Source organism: Pelecanus crispus, chromosome Z, assembly GCF_030463565.1.
Source record: "Pelecanus crispus isolate bPelCri1 chromosome Z, bPelCri1.pri, whole genome shotgun sequence".
Classification (NCBI taxonomy): Eukaryota; Metazoa; Chordata; class Aves; order Pelecaniformes; family Pelecanidae; genus Pelecanus; species Pelecanus crispus.
Genome location: NC_134676.1, coordinates 59,441,535 through 59,459,803, shown reverse-complemented (window position 1 = coordinate 59,459,803; position 18,269 = coordinate 59,441,535). Strand labels below are relative to the sequence as shown.

The 18,269-nt window shown below is 36.3% G+C and overlaps 1 protein-coding gene across 1 annotated transcript in view; it reads left to right on the top strand.

The window, feature by feature from the left end:
* Window positions 1-17,159, top strand: part of LOC104038161 (solute carrier organic anion transporter family member 4C1-like) — a 32,835-nt gene extending 15,676 nt beyond the window's left edge. The window contains exons 5-13 of the mRNA XM_075726839.1: window positions 31-152; window positions 1,071-1,186; window positions 1,485-1,629; window positions 3,552-3,747; window positions 8,875-9,028; window positions 11,558-11,745; window positions 13,812-13,876; window positions 15,735-15,872; window positions 17,026-17,159. Of these exons, the coding sequence (XP_075582954.1) occupies window positions 31-152; window positions 1,071-1,186; window positions 1,485-1,629; window positions 3,552-3,747; window positions 8,875-9,028; window positions 11,558-11,745; window positions 13,812-13,876; window positions 15,735-15,872; window positions 17,026-17,141 (1,240 nt within the window). The 3' untranslated portion in view covers window positions 17,142-17,159. The remainder of the gene's footprint in view (window positions 1-30; window positions 153-1,070; window positions 1,187-1,484; window positions 1,630-3,551; window positions 3,748-8,874; window positions 9,029-11,557; window positions 11,746-13,811; window positions 13,877-15,734; window positions 15,873-17,025) is intronic.
* The last annotated feature ends 1,110 nt before the right edge of the window (window positions 17,160-18,269 follow it).

The following is an 18,269-nucleotide window of genomic DNA, read 5'->3' as shown; positions in this document are numbered from 1 at the left end:
GTAAACCTGCTTTTTCAAATTATTTTCCAGCACAAAGATGGATCAAGATGACCCACGTTGGCTTGGAGCATGGTGGATAGCATTTCTTGCATGCTTTTTTGCAATTTGGCTTCTTATAATACCTTTTTCATGCTTTCCAAAACACCTACCAGGTAAATGTTTAACAATAATGTACTACTTTGGAAGAGAGACTTGTTTATACTTGAGGGTTATAGACTGTTGGACTGAGTGATTGATTCCTCTTTGATTCTGTTTCTTGGTTAAATGTCTCAGGCTAAAACCTGATAATAAATACCTTGTTTGCAATATGTAGCCTTTAAAACAAGGTGAATGGGCTGGAGGGGGCATCTTGTGTACATAATGGTGTACAGTAAGACTGGAAACAGGTAGAGCGTGGAAACTGATGGTCGAAGTTTGGAAGATGCTTTCAGCTAAGCACCCAGGACTGTATTTAAAGCTGCTGTTTTGCCTACCAAGAATCATAAGGAAATTCCATTGACTCAACCAATGCATTGTTGTCTTTGACTCTATTGCCTTATTGTTTTGGGTGGAACAATAAAGCATGAATCAAAGTATCCCAGAGCAATCTTCTAAAAAGAGTAATTTTAATATAATTTCTGTTCAGGCAGATACTACCTAGGAGTCCCTTGGAAGAGCATCTAAAGGAACTTACTATGCTTATCTGGAAAGAGAAATGATGGAGGAAAAGAAATAACGAAGTAGGGAACTGGGGAGAATGTGAGGATGATTTTAAAAAAAAAAAAAAGGAATGGGCTTCCGGATACTCTGAAATACTTAGGATATCCCTTCCTAGGGATAGGAAGGTATCTTCTTACAGTCAAGGCCTTTGAATGGAAGCATGATGCATTCAGCCAAATTTTTCTTTCTGTAGCAATGTTATTGATCCTTTTATGGATCTGTACCAATGAACCAAATCTGTATCAAAGGAGACTTACAATGTCTGAGCTAGTTTTCCCAAGGAAAGGAAACACCTATTTTGATGCCATTTCTGAGTTTAAGAGCACAGATAATTAAATGTTTTCATTGTCAATAAATATGCCTATTTGTAGGAACAGCAAAAATACAGGCCGAAAAAATCTCTGAAGCTCATAATGATGGAAGTGAGGTACTTGTTGAGATGAAGAATATTGGAAAAAGTTTTAAAGACTTTCCCATGGCTCTCCTGGTAAGGAAATCTTGAGTTTACTAAAACTGATACATTCTGAGAAATTAAATTCTTTCGTGTAATACATAAGTGTTTAGAAAGGTAATTGCTTCTTTATTGTGTTGTGATAGAGAAGTCTCCAGGGCTACTGATAATTTAATGCATATTAATTTTGTTGATGCTTAAGATTGTTAAAGCAAGAAAAGCATATTAGTGAAGGTGCACATGAAAGTATCTACTTTAAAATATAGTGTCTTCTAGTTTACATGATGCGACAGTGACATAATTTCCTGAATGTTATGCTAATTTCCCCCCATAGATACTGTTAAAGAATCCAGTGCTTATGAGTCTAATAATAGCCAGTTCTTCAGAAGCTTTAGTTGCCACTGGCTTTGCCACATTTCTACCAAAGTTTATAGAAAATCAGTTTGGAAAGACATCAAGTTTTTCAGCAACTCTTGGAGGTAATGTGGCTTTTCATTTTTAAATTTTAAAGATATTGTGCTGAACACCTCTAACATTGTAAGTGGAAGCTTATGTAGGCATCTTTTGTCTGAGGTATTTGTGAATATGCTTATATGAAACTCAGTTTTCACAGCAGAAACAGTATTTTTATATTATTCTTGCCTGCCCTATGGAAATCCTGGTGCTTAATTCATCAAGGGTGCAGAGGTACTCATTTTAAGTTCAGAAGACTCAATACTCATATTCAAAGTAGAATAAGAATTTTGTGTGCTGCTGAAACTGTAATTTATTCCTTTCTTATTCTTGGTGAAAAATGTTTAATTTTTCTTGTTTAAAATCAGCTGAAGGAGCATTAAGCCTTAGTCCCCACTAAAGGAAGCAAGATGAAGGGCAGCTGGAAAAAAAAGCAGTGCTTACTGCAAGTAAGGGGTTCACTTGGCCTTTCCCTTCAATTCTACTGTAATGTTAGTGAGAGCTTACAATAAAAAAGCTAATCAGGATATATTATAAAACTGTTGTGTAACTGCTTCTATAGTTGGCTTACTGTCACTTATCTGATATACAGAAGTAATAGGTAGAACAGGGGAAGGCTATGAGAAGCTGAATATTGGAGAAACAAATAGGAAATCTGATGGAAGAGCCACACTAGGTAGTGTCACATGATTAATTCTGACATAATTACTTCTGAAGAACAGCAACCAGATCAAGGCAGCTAGGCCAACAGATGCTTGCAATATGGCAGACTTAATATTTCTGGAACATATCTTGCTAAATTATTTCAGCTGTATAGGGCTGCAATATGAACATATGCTAGCTGAAGTGCTCTTTCTCCAACAGAAATATGTTTGGGAGAGACTTTCTAAATGACTTACTCCCCTGGATTATGCTAGATAGTACTATCGCTATTCAGACATTATTGCTTCAAAACAGTCTCTGGAAGTTTTACATAGAAACATATTGGAATACATGCTCAATTGTTAAACAGTAATCAGTAATGAAGTAGAAAACTGAATGTTCCTTTTTTGTCTGTAGACCTTGTCTGAACTTCTTTTTGAGTTGAAAATATTGATAGTGTTAATTAAATGTACAGCTTTAAAGAAATGCCTACACTAACATTGAAAGCTAGCTGTACTGAACTAACATTGAGCTAGCTAGTTTAAGTGTTACCAGTGACCACGTTAACTATTTAAACTACCTTTGACTTACAGGCATCTGCAGCCTGTGCAGTTCTGCTGCTGTACCTGAACTGTCTTTGAAATTAGCTGTCTCAGCTCAGTGCAAGTTACACTGAGTTCTGTGTTGTATTGTATATTAGCCATATAAGACATACTCATTGTGTATCTGGAGTCCTAGCACTGCAAAGAGGATAAATCATTATGGACTGTATGGACTATGACAGCAAAACTGACCCACTGATCTAGACTTTTAAAAATATTTCTGTAGATGCCTTATTGTATCTTGTGCTGTCTCTTTTATAACAGTGATTATGTTCTCTTATTAAAAAAGTTCATAACACAAATGTGTAACAAAGAACATGGACATGTGCAAAAAATGCTGAAGCAATGAAAGAGCATTTCATGTTTCTATGAAGCGGTCTACTGGTGTTCAGAGATTCCTGCCCAGTATGTAGTACTCTTAAGTAATCTAGTTTTGCTGTGTTGAACTTGGGTTTTGGGCAACCATAAATTACACTGCCAAGCTGAACTTCTGGAAAGGGTAAAGATAATGCAAGGGTAGGATAAATTACTTACGCTGACAGATTCAGGTGGGATGGTTTGAAAATGACATCACATGGACTGCATCTTAAGATACAGGTAACCATTGTGATTTTTTTTTTCATAACATAAAATTGCACTCTAAATTGCTTCACTAATTATATCTTGCATTTTTGTGTAATTGCTGGTATCTTGTTTTCCTCTAGGGCTTGTATTAATTCCAGCAGCAGCACTAGGCCAAATCATAAGTGGCATCTTGGTTTCCAAGTGCAAAATGGATTGCAAAAGCATAATCAAGTTCATGATAGGCACTTGTTCAGTGGCCCTACTATTAAACACAGTGTTTTTATTTGCTAAATGTGGGAATGAACCTTTCGCAGGTGTCTCTGAAACATATAATGGGTAAATATATTTTAATGCACTCGGGTTTGGTGTTAATGTTTAAAATAAATAAGCTACATCACAGAATACAAAACCTTTAAAAATGTCATATTTTACCTTGATGTATGAAATGGAAATGTTTTACAGAACTCTAAAACCTTGTTCTTGGAATCTTTATATAATAGATGATTAAGAAAATGCTGCAAAATGTTCTAAGCAGACTGGACCTGCTTGACAAAAAAATCCTGGCTTTTGTAACTATTCTAGGTGTAGTAGCCATGGTATTGACTATAGCTAATTTTCTATCTCTGTAGAAGTACCATGCCTTTTGTATCTTGTTTTATTAACCAACTCTTGACAATCTGGGCAGTTTGTTCCTGGAAGGAGTCTGCCATGTGCAACAATTTCATGAGACCACTGATGTGCACTGCAACTTAAACTCATTGCAAATTTTTCCCTAGAAAAATAAAGACATTATTGTAGCATCACATTCTAGCACATCTAGCCTCCATTTACAAAGGAAGCTTTGTTTTTTTCCTGGTAAAATGGCTGATAGAGGGTAGAAATTTAATGCAGAGAGTGCTCAGTGATCCAAGCTGAAGAATAAAATAGGTGGAGTAACATTGTTAACTGAAATATAATTCAAAATATTTTTGACTAACATGTTTAGAGAAGTCTTTCCTATACAATATGCACTTTTCTTTCCCTTAAACAAAACAATTCTCATTCCTGATGAGAATGCAGTCTATCACTCATTTTTAGGTATTTGTAGTAATTGTAATAAAAATTCTAGGATGGATGTTCTTCCTGTTGCTGTGAAAAAGCTTGCTTTGGAAACCAGTATGGCAGTGGGGAAAAACGTCAGAAAAGTGACAGTAAAAATGAAGCAAGATTAAAAACAAATTTCTGCAAGGATAAGCATTCTTTAGAGAATGCATTTCTAGGTCCACTTTTAAAACTTCAGCATTGAATGTATGTGATCAAATCACCAGCACAGGCACTGTGTTGCGTAAAATGCTCAATCATGCCTTACTAAGGAATTAACAGTAAGATTACAATGTTTCAGTTCTCATAGTTTTAAATAGTACACATTTTTGTAGCATGAGCAGTGTTTAAAAGCAGGAGTAAGGCAGCTGGCTGTGCCAAAACTGTGCTCTCAAGTGGTCCATTACTATGCCATGAATTGACAGAGCCAGAGGCAACTCCAGCTGTTTGAGGGTCTGCCAAAGAGCCAGATGCTGTTGTGCAAAATAACTCCAGTAGGCTGGTAGCTAGGGAGTGCTGGCTATTGTTTGAAAAAACTATAAGCATGAGCAGCATGCTGTGCAACTGGATGAATAACTTCTCAATACTTTGTTTTCCTCAAATCCCCCATTTTAGAAAAGGGTTAGGTACTCCTGTCTTGTACAAAAGCAGAATCTGTAAGTTATGCTCCAATGCATAAAAAGGCGTTTGAACCTACATAGGGTGGGGAAGAGGATCTTTGTACTTTACTGACACAATAGGATGAAGTGCACCATGAAAATGCAGAAGGTGGGTTGGGGGGGAAATTGGTTTTGTAGCCTCTAATGCACATGCAACTGGTAATACTTCTAGGAAAAAAGATAAATATCTATCAACAGTTAGGCTTATATGGTTTCTTCACTTGATATTTATCATGCTTTTTGACTGACTTAAAATGAACATATAGCAAATAGAAGAATGCAGGAAAATTGCATCTTACTCATGGAGACAACTAAGTGTACAAATGTCACAGAATATGAAGGCTACTAATTTTCCTGGGTCCTTTAAGGGAATAATTGACATAAACATAACTGACAAATATTACAAAGTTTTCCCCAAATGCAAAGAGTGACATGAAAGACTAGCCAGATATTTTTCAGGTGTCTCACTTAGGTAAATGTGAAAACAGTAAAATAGATAACATTAAGTTAACAGGACAGAAATTCAGAGGGCTTGGAGGCAGTAGTGACTGAAGACATTCAGGCTTCCAGTTCTCTAACAGAGTAGAAATTTAATGCCATGATACCTTAACCATTCATTTGTCTTTTCTTTTCCAGAAGGCATACAAAATTAATAAACCAAATTTCATACACTGGGGACTGGAAAAAGAAAAAAAAAGTCCTTAAAGCCCAAGTTACCACTCATTTTGATTCTGACTTTACAACTTGCTGTATCAATTGACAATATAGTCAAAGGCCAGTGTTGACATTTGACACTTAAAACGTGGCACTGCTTCAGCATCTGAAAAAATGCTAGCTGTGAGATTACTGTGGACACTTTCACACCTGTGAAAACTAGGATGCAGACTCTGGTTGTAGAAAGTTTATAGTTACATACTGAGCAAAAGAATCTGTACATAGCAACTGAATACTGAAGAGGTTGTATAGAAAATAGCATGTGAAGCTATCCATATTTCTATACCAGGTCCATAATGAGCGGCTGACAAAAGTTACAGCTGAATTGATTTTTGTCCTAAGTTAAATGCAGTTAACTTGTATTTAATAGTTCTGTGTTACTTTGGCAGTTATGTAGTTTAATTGTTGCTGAAGACCTCTTATCTACAGCAATTTGGAGTTAACCAATCCTGAAATAATTCTCTCCACTCAGTATCCATTATAGAAAATGGCTCTGTTTTGTCTAAGCTCTCTACAACTACCTGAAAGGAAGTTGTAGTGAGGTGGGTGTTGGTCTCTTCTCCCACGTAGGTAGCGATAGGACGAGAGGAAATGGGCTCAAGCTGCATCAGGGGAGGTTTAGGTTGGATATTAGGAAAAATTTCTTCACGGAAAGGGTAGTCAAGCACTGGAACAGGCTGCCCAGAGAAGTGGTGGAGTCACCGTCCCTGGAAGTGTTCAAAAAATGGGTAGATGTGGCACTTTGGGACATGGTTTAGTCTAGTCTACCCTTGATTGGCTTAGAGTAGACTTGGTAGTGTAGGTTAATGGTTGGACTGGATGATCTTAAAGGTCTTTTCCAACCTAAACGATTCTATGATTCTTCACTGTTATGTGTTGGACTATAGTTTGTTGAACATGTGACCTGCATCAGAATAGTTAGTTGCAGTAATATAGTGCCAGTTTTGAAACTGCTTTCCATGAAGAAATAAGCAACTAAAATATGTTGTAGTAACTTTTTAAATAAACTTACAAGCTTGTGGATAGCCAAGTGTCTGACTCCTGCTTGTGCTATTGAACAAATGCTTCTGAAAGACTAAATTGTGAGAGTACTCTGAGAGTTGTCTTGGAAATTGATGCAGATTCATTTTTGTGGAGATTTTGAAGAAATCCTTCATGGCAAGCATTTTCTTTCTATTGGAAAAAAAGCCTGGAGGTGGGGGGGTGGGGAAAGCTTTTGCAAGTTTAGTACCAGAACCACATGAGTACAGGATCACTTTTGAGTTCATATGTTAATGAATGAAGTATATTGTTTGTAGTACTGTTTATTACTAAATTAGGCTATAAGCAGAACTAACTTGGTTTACTTCATCTAATAAACACTTCAAAGAATTGTTTTTGCCAACTTCTTTTGCCCAGTATTTCCTTGCAAACTTGAAGGAACAGAAATGCAGTGACTATTTCTGTAGTTCTGTTCCTCCCCTTTCCTTGTTTTGTTTTGCTGTGAAAAAATACCCAACTTTTAGAGCTTTTAAAGGCCATTTAATGGTCTCATCTACTAGGCTTCTTTAGAAAAGTGATGTTAGAACAAAAGTTCATTTCACTAAACTGTATTTCTTCTGTACTTTAATATTTCTCTGACCATGCATAACTAAAGGTTCAGTCCCTCTGTAGGTCAGGGAAGAGAGACACTGTCTGCACTGTAAACAGGACAAATGTTGCCATTGACTTGATTAAATACTTCTAGGTTTGACATGCCTCATAGGCTAACAAGGTACTGTATGAACAAACCTGTGATTAGTTAGTGAATTTGCTTATGGTGCACTGCAGTGATTTAAACCAGTGCAAACTAACTTTGATTCTTCCATGTTTGAAGAATGAACTAATATAACAGTAGGGTTCAACTGTACTACAACCAAATCTAGTATATAGGTAGTTATGATGTCCCTAATATTCCATGTGCAGTTTGAATTCTATGTAAGTTATCAGCTTAATTCCTAGGTGAATTATTTTTCCTCTTAATATTTGTGACCATCTTAAATTTTCTTAAGAAACTTGACTTTTAGATAAAGAATCTGGAACTTTCAGTTTACACTACAATATTTAAACTACTGGCAGTGTCAGTATCCTGGTTTCAGCTGACTGAACTCTTAACCTGTGAAGCTTCTTTACTTACTACACGCACTACTGTCAGAAAATCAAAGGGAATTTTTATGCTCTCCAATTTTATCTTAAGAAGGTCTCCCCACATCACAAACTGAGTTTTTTTTAATACTAATAATATAGTGGGACTACTTAAAATACAACCATACTATGGCCTATACTGGAAGTAAATGCCTAAATTGACAGTAGTTATAGTAAGCAAGAGTTAAATTAAACTCTGTTCTTCATTCCCTAAACAGCTGGAGAAAATCTTTACAGTCCTTTTAGGTGTGATAAGACTTTTTGTATGTCATGGCACTTCCCGTTTAGCATGTGCAGTCATCTTGGTGCTGGAACAATCTAGATGTCTGTATAGCAGTGTCAAAAATAGTAAAAAATGCAGGGGGTTTGCAACTGGACTTGAATCCAAAACAGAAAAAAAACCCATGGAATATGATCAGTAGAATAAACAATACCAAACACTACTTTTAATTGTGTTGCATTTTTCTTAAAACTGTAAATTGAACAAATTCAAGTGTATAAGTGCGTGGGAAAGAGGAGATGATACAAGAATTGTGCTGGGACACAGAATTTTGTCATCTGTTTTGTGAATGGAAATTGGAGGAATAATCTGTGGAAGTAATAATAGTCCAAAAATTATAAAATAATAAAATATATAAAATAATAAAACAAAAATAATAGCACAAAAATGTACAGAGTAAATAGTTGTAACTACTAGGAACGTGGCTTATTTTTAAACAATTAAGTGCATAAATCACCTGAATTGATTATTTTGAGATTTATTATCCTATAAATACTGCATTACTTATTTACATATCTGCTGGTTTTAAATTGCTTTATTAAAAGCCTATTAACTTTTACCTTTCAGAACAGGCATGCTATATAACTTAACAGCACCATGCAATGCTGACTGCAGGTGTTTGCACTCTATGTACTACCCAGTTTGTGGCAGAGATGAAGTCCAGTACTTTTCTCCCTGTTTCGCAGGATGTGCATCACAGCTTTTTAACAACGTGAAAAAGGTACTTTATGCTCTGAAGACAGCTGACATGGTCTGTTCTGGTTTCCTGCAAAATGCATTCTATGTCAAAAACTTTATTCCCTTAGCATGACAGGAAACCACAGTATATCTGAATCTAGGTGTTAGTTACTCCAGGAAGGTTGGTGTGGATTGGAAATACATGTCTAAGTAGGATGAATGTTGGTATGTGTCAGAGTCCAATACTCTCTGACTAGGTCCTTTTAGATATTACACTTATGGAGGTGTAATGTTTAATGTCAAACTTACTTATTTGATGCTAGTTGATGTTACACAAGATTTGTGATTTAGCAGTGATATGTTTGTATTGTATTTTCAGTATATTTTGTAAGTTATGCTTAGCAACATATAGCAATTGCAATACGCAGTTCAGTCACAATAGCAGTATGATTCCCATTACTGGTCTCTCACACGCTCACCATCATGATGCTGGGCCTCCCCAGTTGTTGGGAAGGCATACATGGGTTGAAGCCAGCTCGAACCCATTGCTCTCTTTGAAACTCTTCTGCTACTTGTCTGGCTTTTTATACTCTGTGGTAGACTGAGCCCCACTCTCCCATGCTGGTCTGGCTAACCTAGGGAGACTTTCACACTCTCTTAATGAACTCAGGAAAAAACATTTACACAACCAGTTGATCTGCTCAACTGACAAAACTGTTTCTTTTCTGCATAGCTTTCTTTGCAATGGCTGTGGTCACTCGCAGCCTGCATTGTTCCATGAGCTTTATGGGCACATCACCGTTTCTAATCTCCTCTGAGCCTTCTTCCATTGTAGGTGTTTATTGGTCAGTCACAGTATGTTTCTCACTGTGCATGTTATGTTGTGAATGTTACATCTACTAAACTTTCTAATGCTGAAAATACATGAAACTGGAACGTACTTTAAACAGAACTGACAATCAGAGAAGCAGAAATTGGCCACTGTTCTTATCTAGATCTTTAAGCATAATATAATGTTTATTGTATGCATGGCAGCCTGCTTCTGTGTTTCCAAACCTCAAATGTCAGTTGTGCCTGATGTAGGAATGGTAAGCCATGAAAGTGGCTGGTTATTATTGAGCCTTCCCAGAACTGAGAGACTTTCTGTGCTTGTCTCTACTAGTACAACAAACTCTTGAGCAGGGGTGTGGGAGGAGTGTAGGAAGATCCTAAGGAAAGCAAGCTGAACCAGGGGGTGCCTCTGGGGACTTTATATATCAGAAAAGAACAATAGCAAATGAGAGGAGGTATTATCTAGAAGAAAATGTAGGAGACTGACAACTTTTTGTTGTGAAAGCTTCACACTTCACTGACATATATTATTTTTTTTCTTTGAAAACAAACTTGTGTGGATTTAGATGAAGAGCATAAAACTATTCAGTTTGTTCACCTGCTTACAAAAAAATGTCCAACACTGCTTCTGTTTCCTGCTTAAGTCTTAATAGTACAGTTCACCTCTCTGTCAAGTACAGACTAGTGTAAAAAACAGCCTGGTTTATAGCCAAGACTGTCAAGCTAGGTGATCTGGGACTTGCCAACATCTCTGAAAAATGTGAACTGTTGTGGTTTCCAGTTTGTTCTGCTACAATTGTAACTGGATGTGTATTGTCTGAGCTTGAAGAATAAGGCTTGAGGAAATAGTGGTGCAAGTAGATGTGAAACAAAAGAATGAACCCTGTTTAAAGATACAGTTTGAAGTAGTCAACAGAGTTAAAGTTCTTTGGAGACTTCTGAATTGTACAGAAATAATCAGCAGGTTTGGTTAATAAACTAGGTAAGAGTTCACATTAGCTTGTTTCAGTATTGGGAAAACTACTTTTGAGAACCATGTAAGATACCATCTGCTGTAAGGGAACTGAAGCTTTTGGGTACCCTTTGTTGAGCAGTTACACTTTGCAAATGAAACCAGACTCATGTAGAGAAATAGAAAAAGGACATTTCTTTCCTTCCTCTAACCCTTGACACCCTCCATGGTGTTTCATGTTTTCAAAGAGGTGACTTGTTTGAAAGTTTTTTTTATATATATAGATATAAAAAAATCTTGTTTTGAACAATATAGCTTGCCCTTTCTTAATTGTATACAGTAATTGGTGTTATGTTCACTCATTCATAATAAGATTTGAGTGCAAAAGTTAGCATTTAAAGGCTTACTCTGTTGGTGTTTTTATGTAATATTGTGTACTGCATATGTCGTTCCTTTGACTATAAAATTTTCCTTAGTTTTAAGGGTTTTTTAATGTTTGTACCTAAAAACTTGCTCCACACAAAATGGAGACTATCACTGTCTTTTTAGATCACAAAACCAAAAATAACTTTTGCTCAGGTGAGCTGGATCAGTCAAGTTCTGCTGAATCTGTTTTGAAAATGAGAGTTACAGTGCCATATGATTATCAGGAAATGTACTGTTTCCCATACTGTAAAGTCAGGGTTTATTCTTGTATTCAGTGAGATGCAGACCCAATGAACATCTATCATATTAGTGTCACTTAGTGTCATTCTTACAGCTGAATTTTGTTTTATAAATTAATTGTAGATGTACCACAACTGTTCCTGTATTGGGAAACCAAAAAGAGAAAATGGTTCGGAAGACTTTCTTTATGAAGCCGTCCCTGGGAAATGTCCAACACAATGCAAATTTTTACCTTTATTCCTGACCTTCTTCTTTTTTGCTGTTGTTTTTACATTTATGGCTGTTACTCCAACAACTGTGGCCATTCTCAGGTAAGTTTTTTGGGCTGAGAAGTGGGTACTGTTCTTGTGAAAACTCACATTGGTGAAATACTCTAATTTGTTTTGTTTTGGAACGTGGACTTAAACTAATGTGCAAGGGATTTCCTGTTACAGTACTTTGTGTAGTAAGCAGGCAGTACTTGAAGCAGAGAACAGTCATACCACTGTTTGCTATCTCTGTAATTACATTTGGTTAGTAGATACTGTTTGAATCTATTAAAAAAAAAAACAACCCAAAACTTTCCTGCTTGTAGCAAAACCCCTCTTCTGCGGGAGCACTCCTGATTGTTTTAGTCAAAGCAAGAAGGAATAAATGTGTTGTGTGCTTGGTTGAAGAAAATACTCAACTAGCCTGTGTATCAGTAGTGCCAGGATTTCAGACTGTACCTAGAAGAACAAAATAGCAATCAGTCTCATTCTCAACCTTTGATTCCTGTTTCAGTTCAGAGTTCTGACTTGCAAAACTGTGGTCTGCCAAGAACTGCAGACTACCGTTCATATGATACTGATATTGTATGTATGGTAGTCATTAATATAAAATGTGACAGCATGTATGTGGCTGTTAACCAGTGGTTTGACTGTCTTTCAAATCACTGAGACTCATGCGTGAAAGCTAGATAAATTTTTTTAATATGTGGTGTCATTCTGAAAGTAGAGGTGTTTTACTTTATGTTGAAATCTGACTTGTACCTCTAATACTTCTAGAGAGAAAATGTTCATGATGCATAGGCATAATGTACTATACACAGGATGTTTTGGAAGGGTGTGGTTAGATGCTCTTTTTCCAATATTCTAGGCAGGGGGTTGGGGAGGGGAGTGATACACTGCAACAATGCTTTGTAGTAGCCTCCTGTTCAGGGTTGGTATAAATCTGGAATTAATAGCTTGTCATATTAGTATGGTGGCAGAATCATGTGAAGTGTTGCATTATCTTCAAAACTGAGCTGACATAGTTTTATTTAGATAATTCTAAGCAATAACATTTGGAATCTTGAATCCTTGTACACTTCAACTGAAATGCTGAAACAGTTTTTATGGAAGAGACGACTGTAAAGCAGTTTAAATGTGCAAAAAAATGATAAATGTGAGGTAAGTTGCTACAGTGTATTCTAGTATCTCTTCAGTGAGCCTATTTCATGCAATTTCAAGTGTAAACCCACGTGTTCTTGACAGTGTTCTAGTGCTAGAAATAACCACCCACACTATGCAAAACTCAATTTCCTTCCTTTACTTGCCTTTATGGATAGGGGGATCCTAACAGTGACTGCTGATAACTGTGCATCTTGGATCTTTTTCTATGGCTAATCCTAATAGATACTCCAGAATGAGGGAGTAACTCCTGAATATTTAAATACTGTCTTTTTTAGCACTGACAGTGCTTCAATGATACAGTTTATTGAAGAAAACAGTGCTGAAACTAGATTGTATAAATTAGGTAAGTTAGGTTGTATTTAATCTTTATGGTAGGATCTTTAAGACACTGTCAGGATAAAATGTTTGTTGCTAGAGAAGTATCTGAAAGAAATGCGTAGGAGGTAAGGAGGTAAATTCTGCTAGTTGTTAAATCAATATATTGATTTGTATAGCATAGGCCAGAACTGATTAATTGTAAGGTCAGGTGACTATATGTAAAGGTTATGGGAAATGCAATGGCTTGTGCTGTGCTGAAGCCTAGTCTCAATTCATGTATTGCTGCTTTAGGAATAGTAGCTCAGGATTGCATTCTAGCACTGTCCTTAAATCCTCAGTGGTTCTGTGGAAAAAGTGTTGAACAGTGTATCAGGGTGCTGCTGGTAAGCTAACTTTTTGTACTGTTTTGTTAAACTAATTCAGTCTAAAATTCCTTGATGAGCTATAGGAGGTGCTTCTATCTTTTGTCAAAACACCTCTTGAAGTTCTTTGGTTACTTGTTCTGCACACTGGATTTCTAAAACCCTCTGCAATTAACAGGTTAAAAGAGTATATTAAGACAAAGCATATTCACTGAGGGACAAAGCAGAGAAATGGAACAGTTAAAACTTGTTTACCAAGTCTCAAACTGCAAATCTTGTTTACAGGTGTGTGCCAGATAAACAGCGCTCATTTGCTCTTGGAGTACAGTCAGTGTTTCTACGACTACTGGGTATGACTTGTTGAAACACTTGCCTCTGAACAATCTACTTACTTGATGTTTTTCTAGACTTAAAAAATAATGCATTAAGAAGCTTTCAGATGAGCTTGAAGCACCCTGTCATTGGCTTATAGAAAACACTTGTTATAAGACAGATGCCAGCTAGACTCAAATTCCTCTTTATATAGGGCTTGCGTGCTCATTGTAGTCTTTCTTGTACTTACCGGCATGAACAAAATACAGGCAACTGTCATTTTTTCAGCAAAAGGCACCTGCTGTCACTTCCCCCAGAATGAAGCCTATTCTGAAAGTTGAGATAAGAAAAAGTGTAATACAAAACAGCTTAATGTAGTTAAGATCTCAAGTTCCAGAAATTAAAAGAAAGTGGCACTGTCTCATACAGTTGTATCCTTAGTGGCCATACCAGTATATTTTAAGTGGATAGGTGGAGTCTTCTGTCTTCTTCATTCCCTTTCAATTCTGTTGACTAATTTTAGCTTTTATTGAAATTGTAGACACTTGCATATAAATTACTGAATTTTTATGTGGGAAGTCTACTACTTGAATTCTAAATCTAAGCATCTCTAGGATCTCAGTAAGACAGGTCAATCACCCTAAATAAAACATAAAGTTAAATGTAGGTGTTCTCTGAACCATTCATTTGAATTTTCTCAGGCACATTTTAAATTCTTGTTTTTGTTTTCGACACTCCTTAAATGTCATGTGTAATTCAAGACTGGGTCAAGGCTCAGTTACTGAGTAAACTTTTATGTCAATGTTTAGTTCTGCAGCCATTCCCTACCATGTCAGAGCAAATATCTAGCAATGTGAGGTCTGTACCTGTTGAAACTCCAATTAATCTAAGTCATTCTAGCAGTAAAGCATAACAAGAGTAAACATCCTCACAGGTAGAAATTAGCTGGGAGGTAGTGTTAAGTGGTGTATGAGAGCTTCTTGGTTTCATTTTACTCAAAGTTAAGATGTCTGTGGCAGAGTCTTAACTCTTGACTGCACTGTGGAGCAGAGGATAGGAGAACTTTTTGCACTGCCTGTACTGCCTGCAGCTGAAGAAGGCAGCAACTAACAGCATTGCTACCAACAAGATATTTATGCTGTTAGACTTGAGGAATCACACAGGGGTCCTAGACAGAAGAGCTGTATTGAGGACATAGCTGCTGTTAGCTCAAGAACAGTTTAGGCCTTGAGTAGGATAGGTATACATGCAGTGACGTATCTAGAGTGTTTATAATAAAATTGGCTATACCTGGATGCAAAACACTTCTTGTTTATAAAGCACTGTTGTAACAAAAAATCACACATCTAGTAAATTCTGTGCTGCAATAATTTTAAACACTACTCATTTTACATGAAATGTTTCCTAGAAGCTTCGCTACATCTGAGGGATGGAAAAAATGTATAATTGTACATATTAACATAATATTTTTAGTTCTCTGCTTTTGGAACAGGTTAGTGTATGTGATCTAAGGAAAATTACTTCTTTTCCTTCAGTTAAAATCCTGCTTCTTTGATTAGCTGCTTTTTCCCCTAATTTTAATCTTTTGTTTTCCAATGAAAACTGAGGAAGTTATGAGAAGTTTAAGTCTTTGAACAAACTTCTTACCTGATAAACGGAGAGCTGTATAAAGAACTAACTGCCCTTCTGTGAATCCTACCTATTAACTGAGAGCAATGGAAGAGGCACACTTACTATGTAATATGAGCCCAATGACTTTGATTAAAATGTTATGTTTAGTGTGTGGCTATACCATTTTATCTTACCCACCAGCTTGGCATTTTGCTATATGCATTAAGACAAGGTAAGACTATGCCAAGTAACTCAAATGTTCTAACATGTTTCTGTGGTTTTTAGGTACTATTCCTGGACCAATTTTGTTTGGTATTGCTATAGACAACAGTTGTACTCTGTGGGATATTAATGAGTGTAAAACTAAAGGAGCCTGTTGGGTTTATGACAATGAAAGAATGGCTTATCTGCTGATGGGCATAAGTAAGTGACTTCATCATATTAAGTACATGTACAAGGTAATAGATACACTGACCTTGACTGCTAGATAGGAATTATTTTAAAATAGAATCTTAAACTTTCATTTTTACAGCAGTGTTTTATTAAATAAAGTTTAGTTTTTTTAATAAATTAATAAATAATAAAAAGCAAAATGCCATGGAAGAAGCAAGGTGACATTAAATGGCTCTTAAAAATGACCTAGAAAAATTTTTTTAATAACAGTAATACAAAGTAGTTTTGCTCTTCGGTCTTTCTTTATTGTCACACTTTAATTACTGAATTTTAAGGGCTTGGCACACATTTCAGTCTTTTCTGGCTTGGTGAGTTGGCAGCTTAAGAGGAGCTTTCTTCCTTTTGTCATATTTCACTTCTTTTCCCTAAATTAATAACAAGATCTTGACTAGTGTTCAGAGATATTTTCAAAAATTTTCCCAACTTGTTTAACAATCTGCTCCCCTCAAGTGTGTGAGGTACATATGTCTGGGGGAGGAAAGGCAGGCTCAGCTTGCATCTGTGATAACTGCTGTTATCCTGTCTTCTAGCAACTGTGATAATTACAGTGCATAAACTGAACTGCTAACAACTAATCTTGAAACTGAAAAAGCAGGAGTCACAACTTCAGGTTTCAGTATATCTCAGGCATATTTGTGATTAACATACAATCCCTCCTCTTTTCTCCCTCTCCTTGCCCCCCCAAGTTGCACAACTACCACTATGTACCAGTGATGAGTAAATGGAACAAGCTTTTAAGGTAGCTGAGGAGAGAATACTTAACAGGCTTGTACATGGGGAGTTTTAGTTTGTGGCAAAGAGAATATTGATGCATGAAGAACAGTACTGAAACAAGAAGGAAGACTTGTACTTCAGGCTAGAATGGGGTGAAGAAATACAGAACTGAAGTAATGGCAGTAGCTGCTGCAAGGAAGAACTGGCAGGCAGGTGAGGGGTCTGAAGTCAGTTGGAAGACTGCCTTTACCTGCCCTTTGCAGTTCATGTAAAATACATGGACATTCACAGCATCCATTTAAAAGTCTTACAGTGTAACTCACCATGTGGAACTTTATAAATGACTGAAATACTCTTGTCTACTATTGAAGGTGACTGCAATGAGAACTCTTCTATTCTTTGCATTCAGGTGCTGCTTGCAAAATCATCACGATCATCTTTGTGGTCATGGCAGTATGTTTGTATAAGCCTCCACCAGCCCTGTCACAAAAGGATTCAGAAATGGTATCTGCTCTACACACATAAATCATGAGCAAGTTGGGGGCTTTGAAAGAAGCCAATAAGAATAAGCACTGCTATAACACTTGTACCAAAGTTCTTGTGCACCATTACCTAAATATAAAAGATCATATTCAATTCTTGAACAACTTTCTGAATGTGTAGTGTTCTCTAACTTGCTAAACATACTTTTTAGTATTCCATTGTGTATATCGAAAAAAGTGACACTTAAATTTGCAATCTAATTTTAAATATCTAATTTGTAACTTAAGTGAAACGAGGTGGAATACTTCAATCAAAAACAGGAAAAATGAGCTGAACTGGGCTGTGAGCCCCATTTCCCTGTGCTTATAAAGTAATAACTAAGTGACATTGTAGTGGGAGAAAACAAGTAACTTGGTATATTAAAGGGAACTGTGGATGTCTGAAATGGACTTATTTTAATATGCACATAATCGGAGCTAGTGCCTTGGGGATTTTGACTGTAGATACACTTGGGAAGGTGCAAATATGGACAAGTTTTGTAAAAATATTTTTACATGTTATCTTAATGGCATAAGTTCACTTTTTAGTATCGTAGAAAAACGTAAATAGTTATTATAGCTGGGTTTGTAACAGTAAAATGTTTGTTAATTTAAGTGCCTGAGTTTCTATCTGGAACATATACAGAAAGCTGCTGTCCAGCTGTGTTCTTTAGGCATTGTTAACATTTTTCTATAAAATTTGAAAATAAAACCTATTTTCTTACTATTTCTGTGTATGCTATGTCATTTCTAAGTGACTGTGTTTCTTGGAGTTGAGAAGCCTAGAACTCAGTGCTGAAAGCTACCAAAGAATGTGTGTGCAAGCATCAAAGTAGGAAAATATAGCTTTAGTTGTTCCTTTTGACTTATACACTGCATGCTATTAAAACTGTATTTGTATAGCACAACAGATGTGCTATACAAATTAGCCACACTTACAAGATATTAAACTATATTGCCTGCTACTGAAATACCGTTCAATATTGACTTTTGAAATTTTTAATGAGCGAGATACCCTCTGCACTTCCTTTGTTAATGTAAATTTCCTTTCAGTTACACTGGCTAGGCATGCCACTCTTAGTGTGTGGTTACATGGACTGTGCTCTTTGACTCTACCAAGATTTTTAAACAA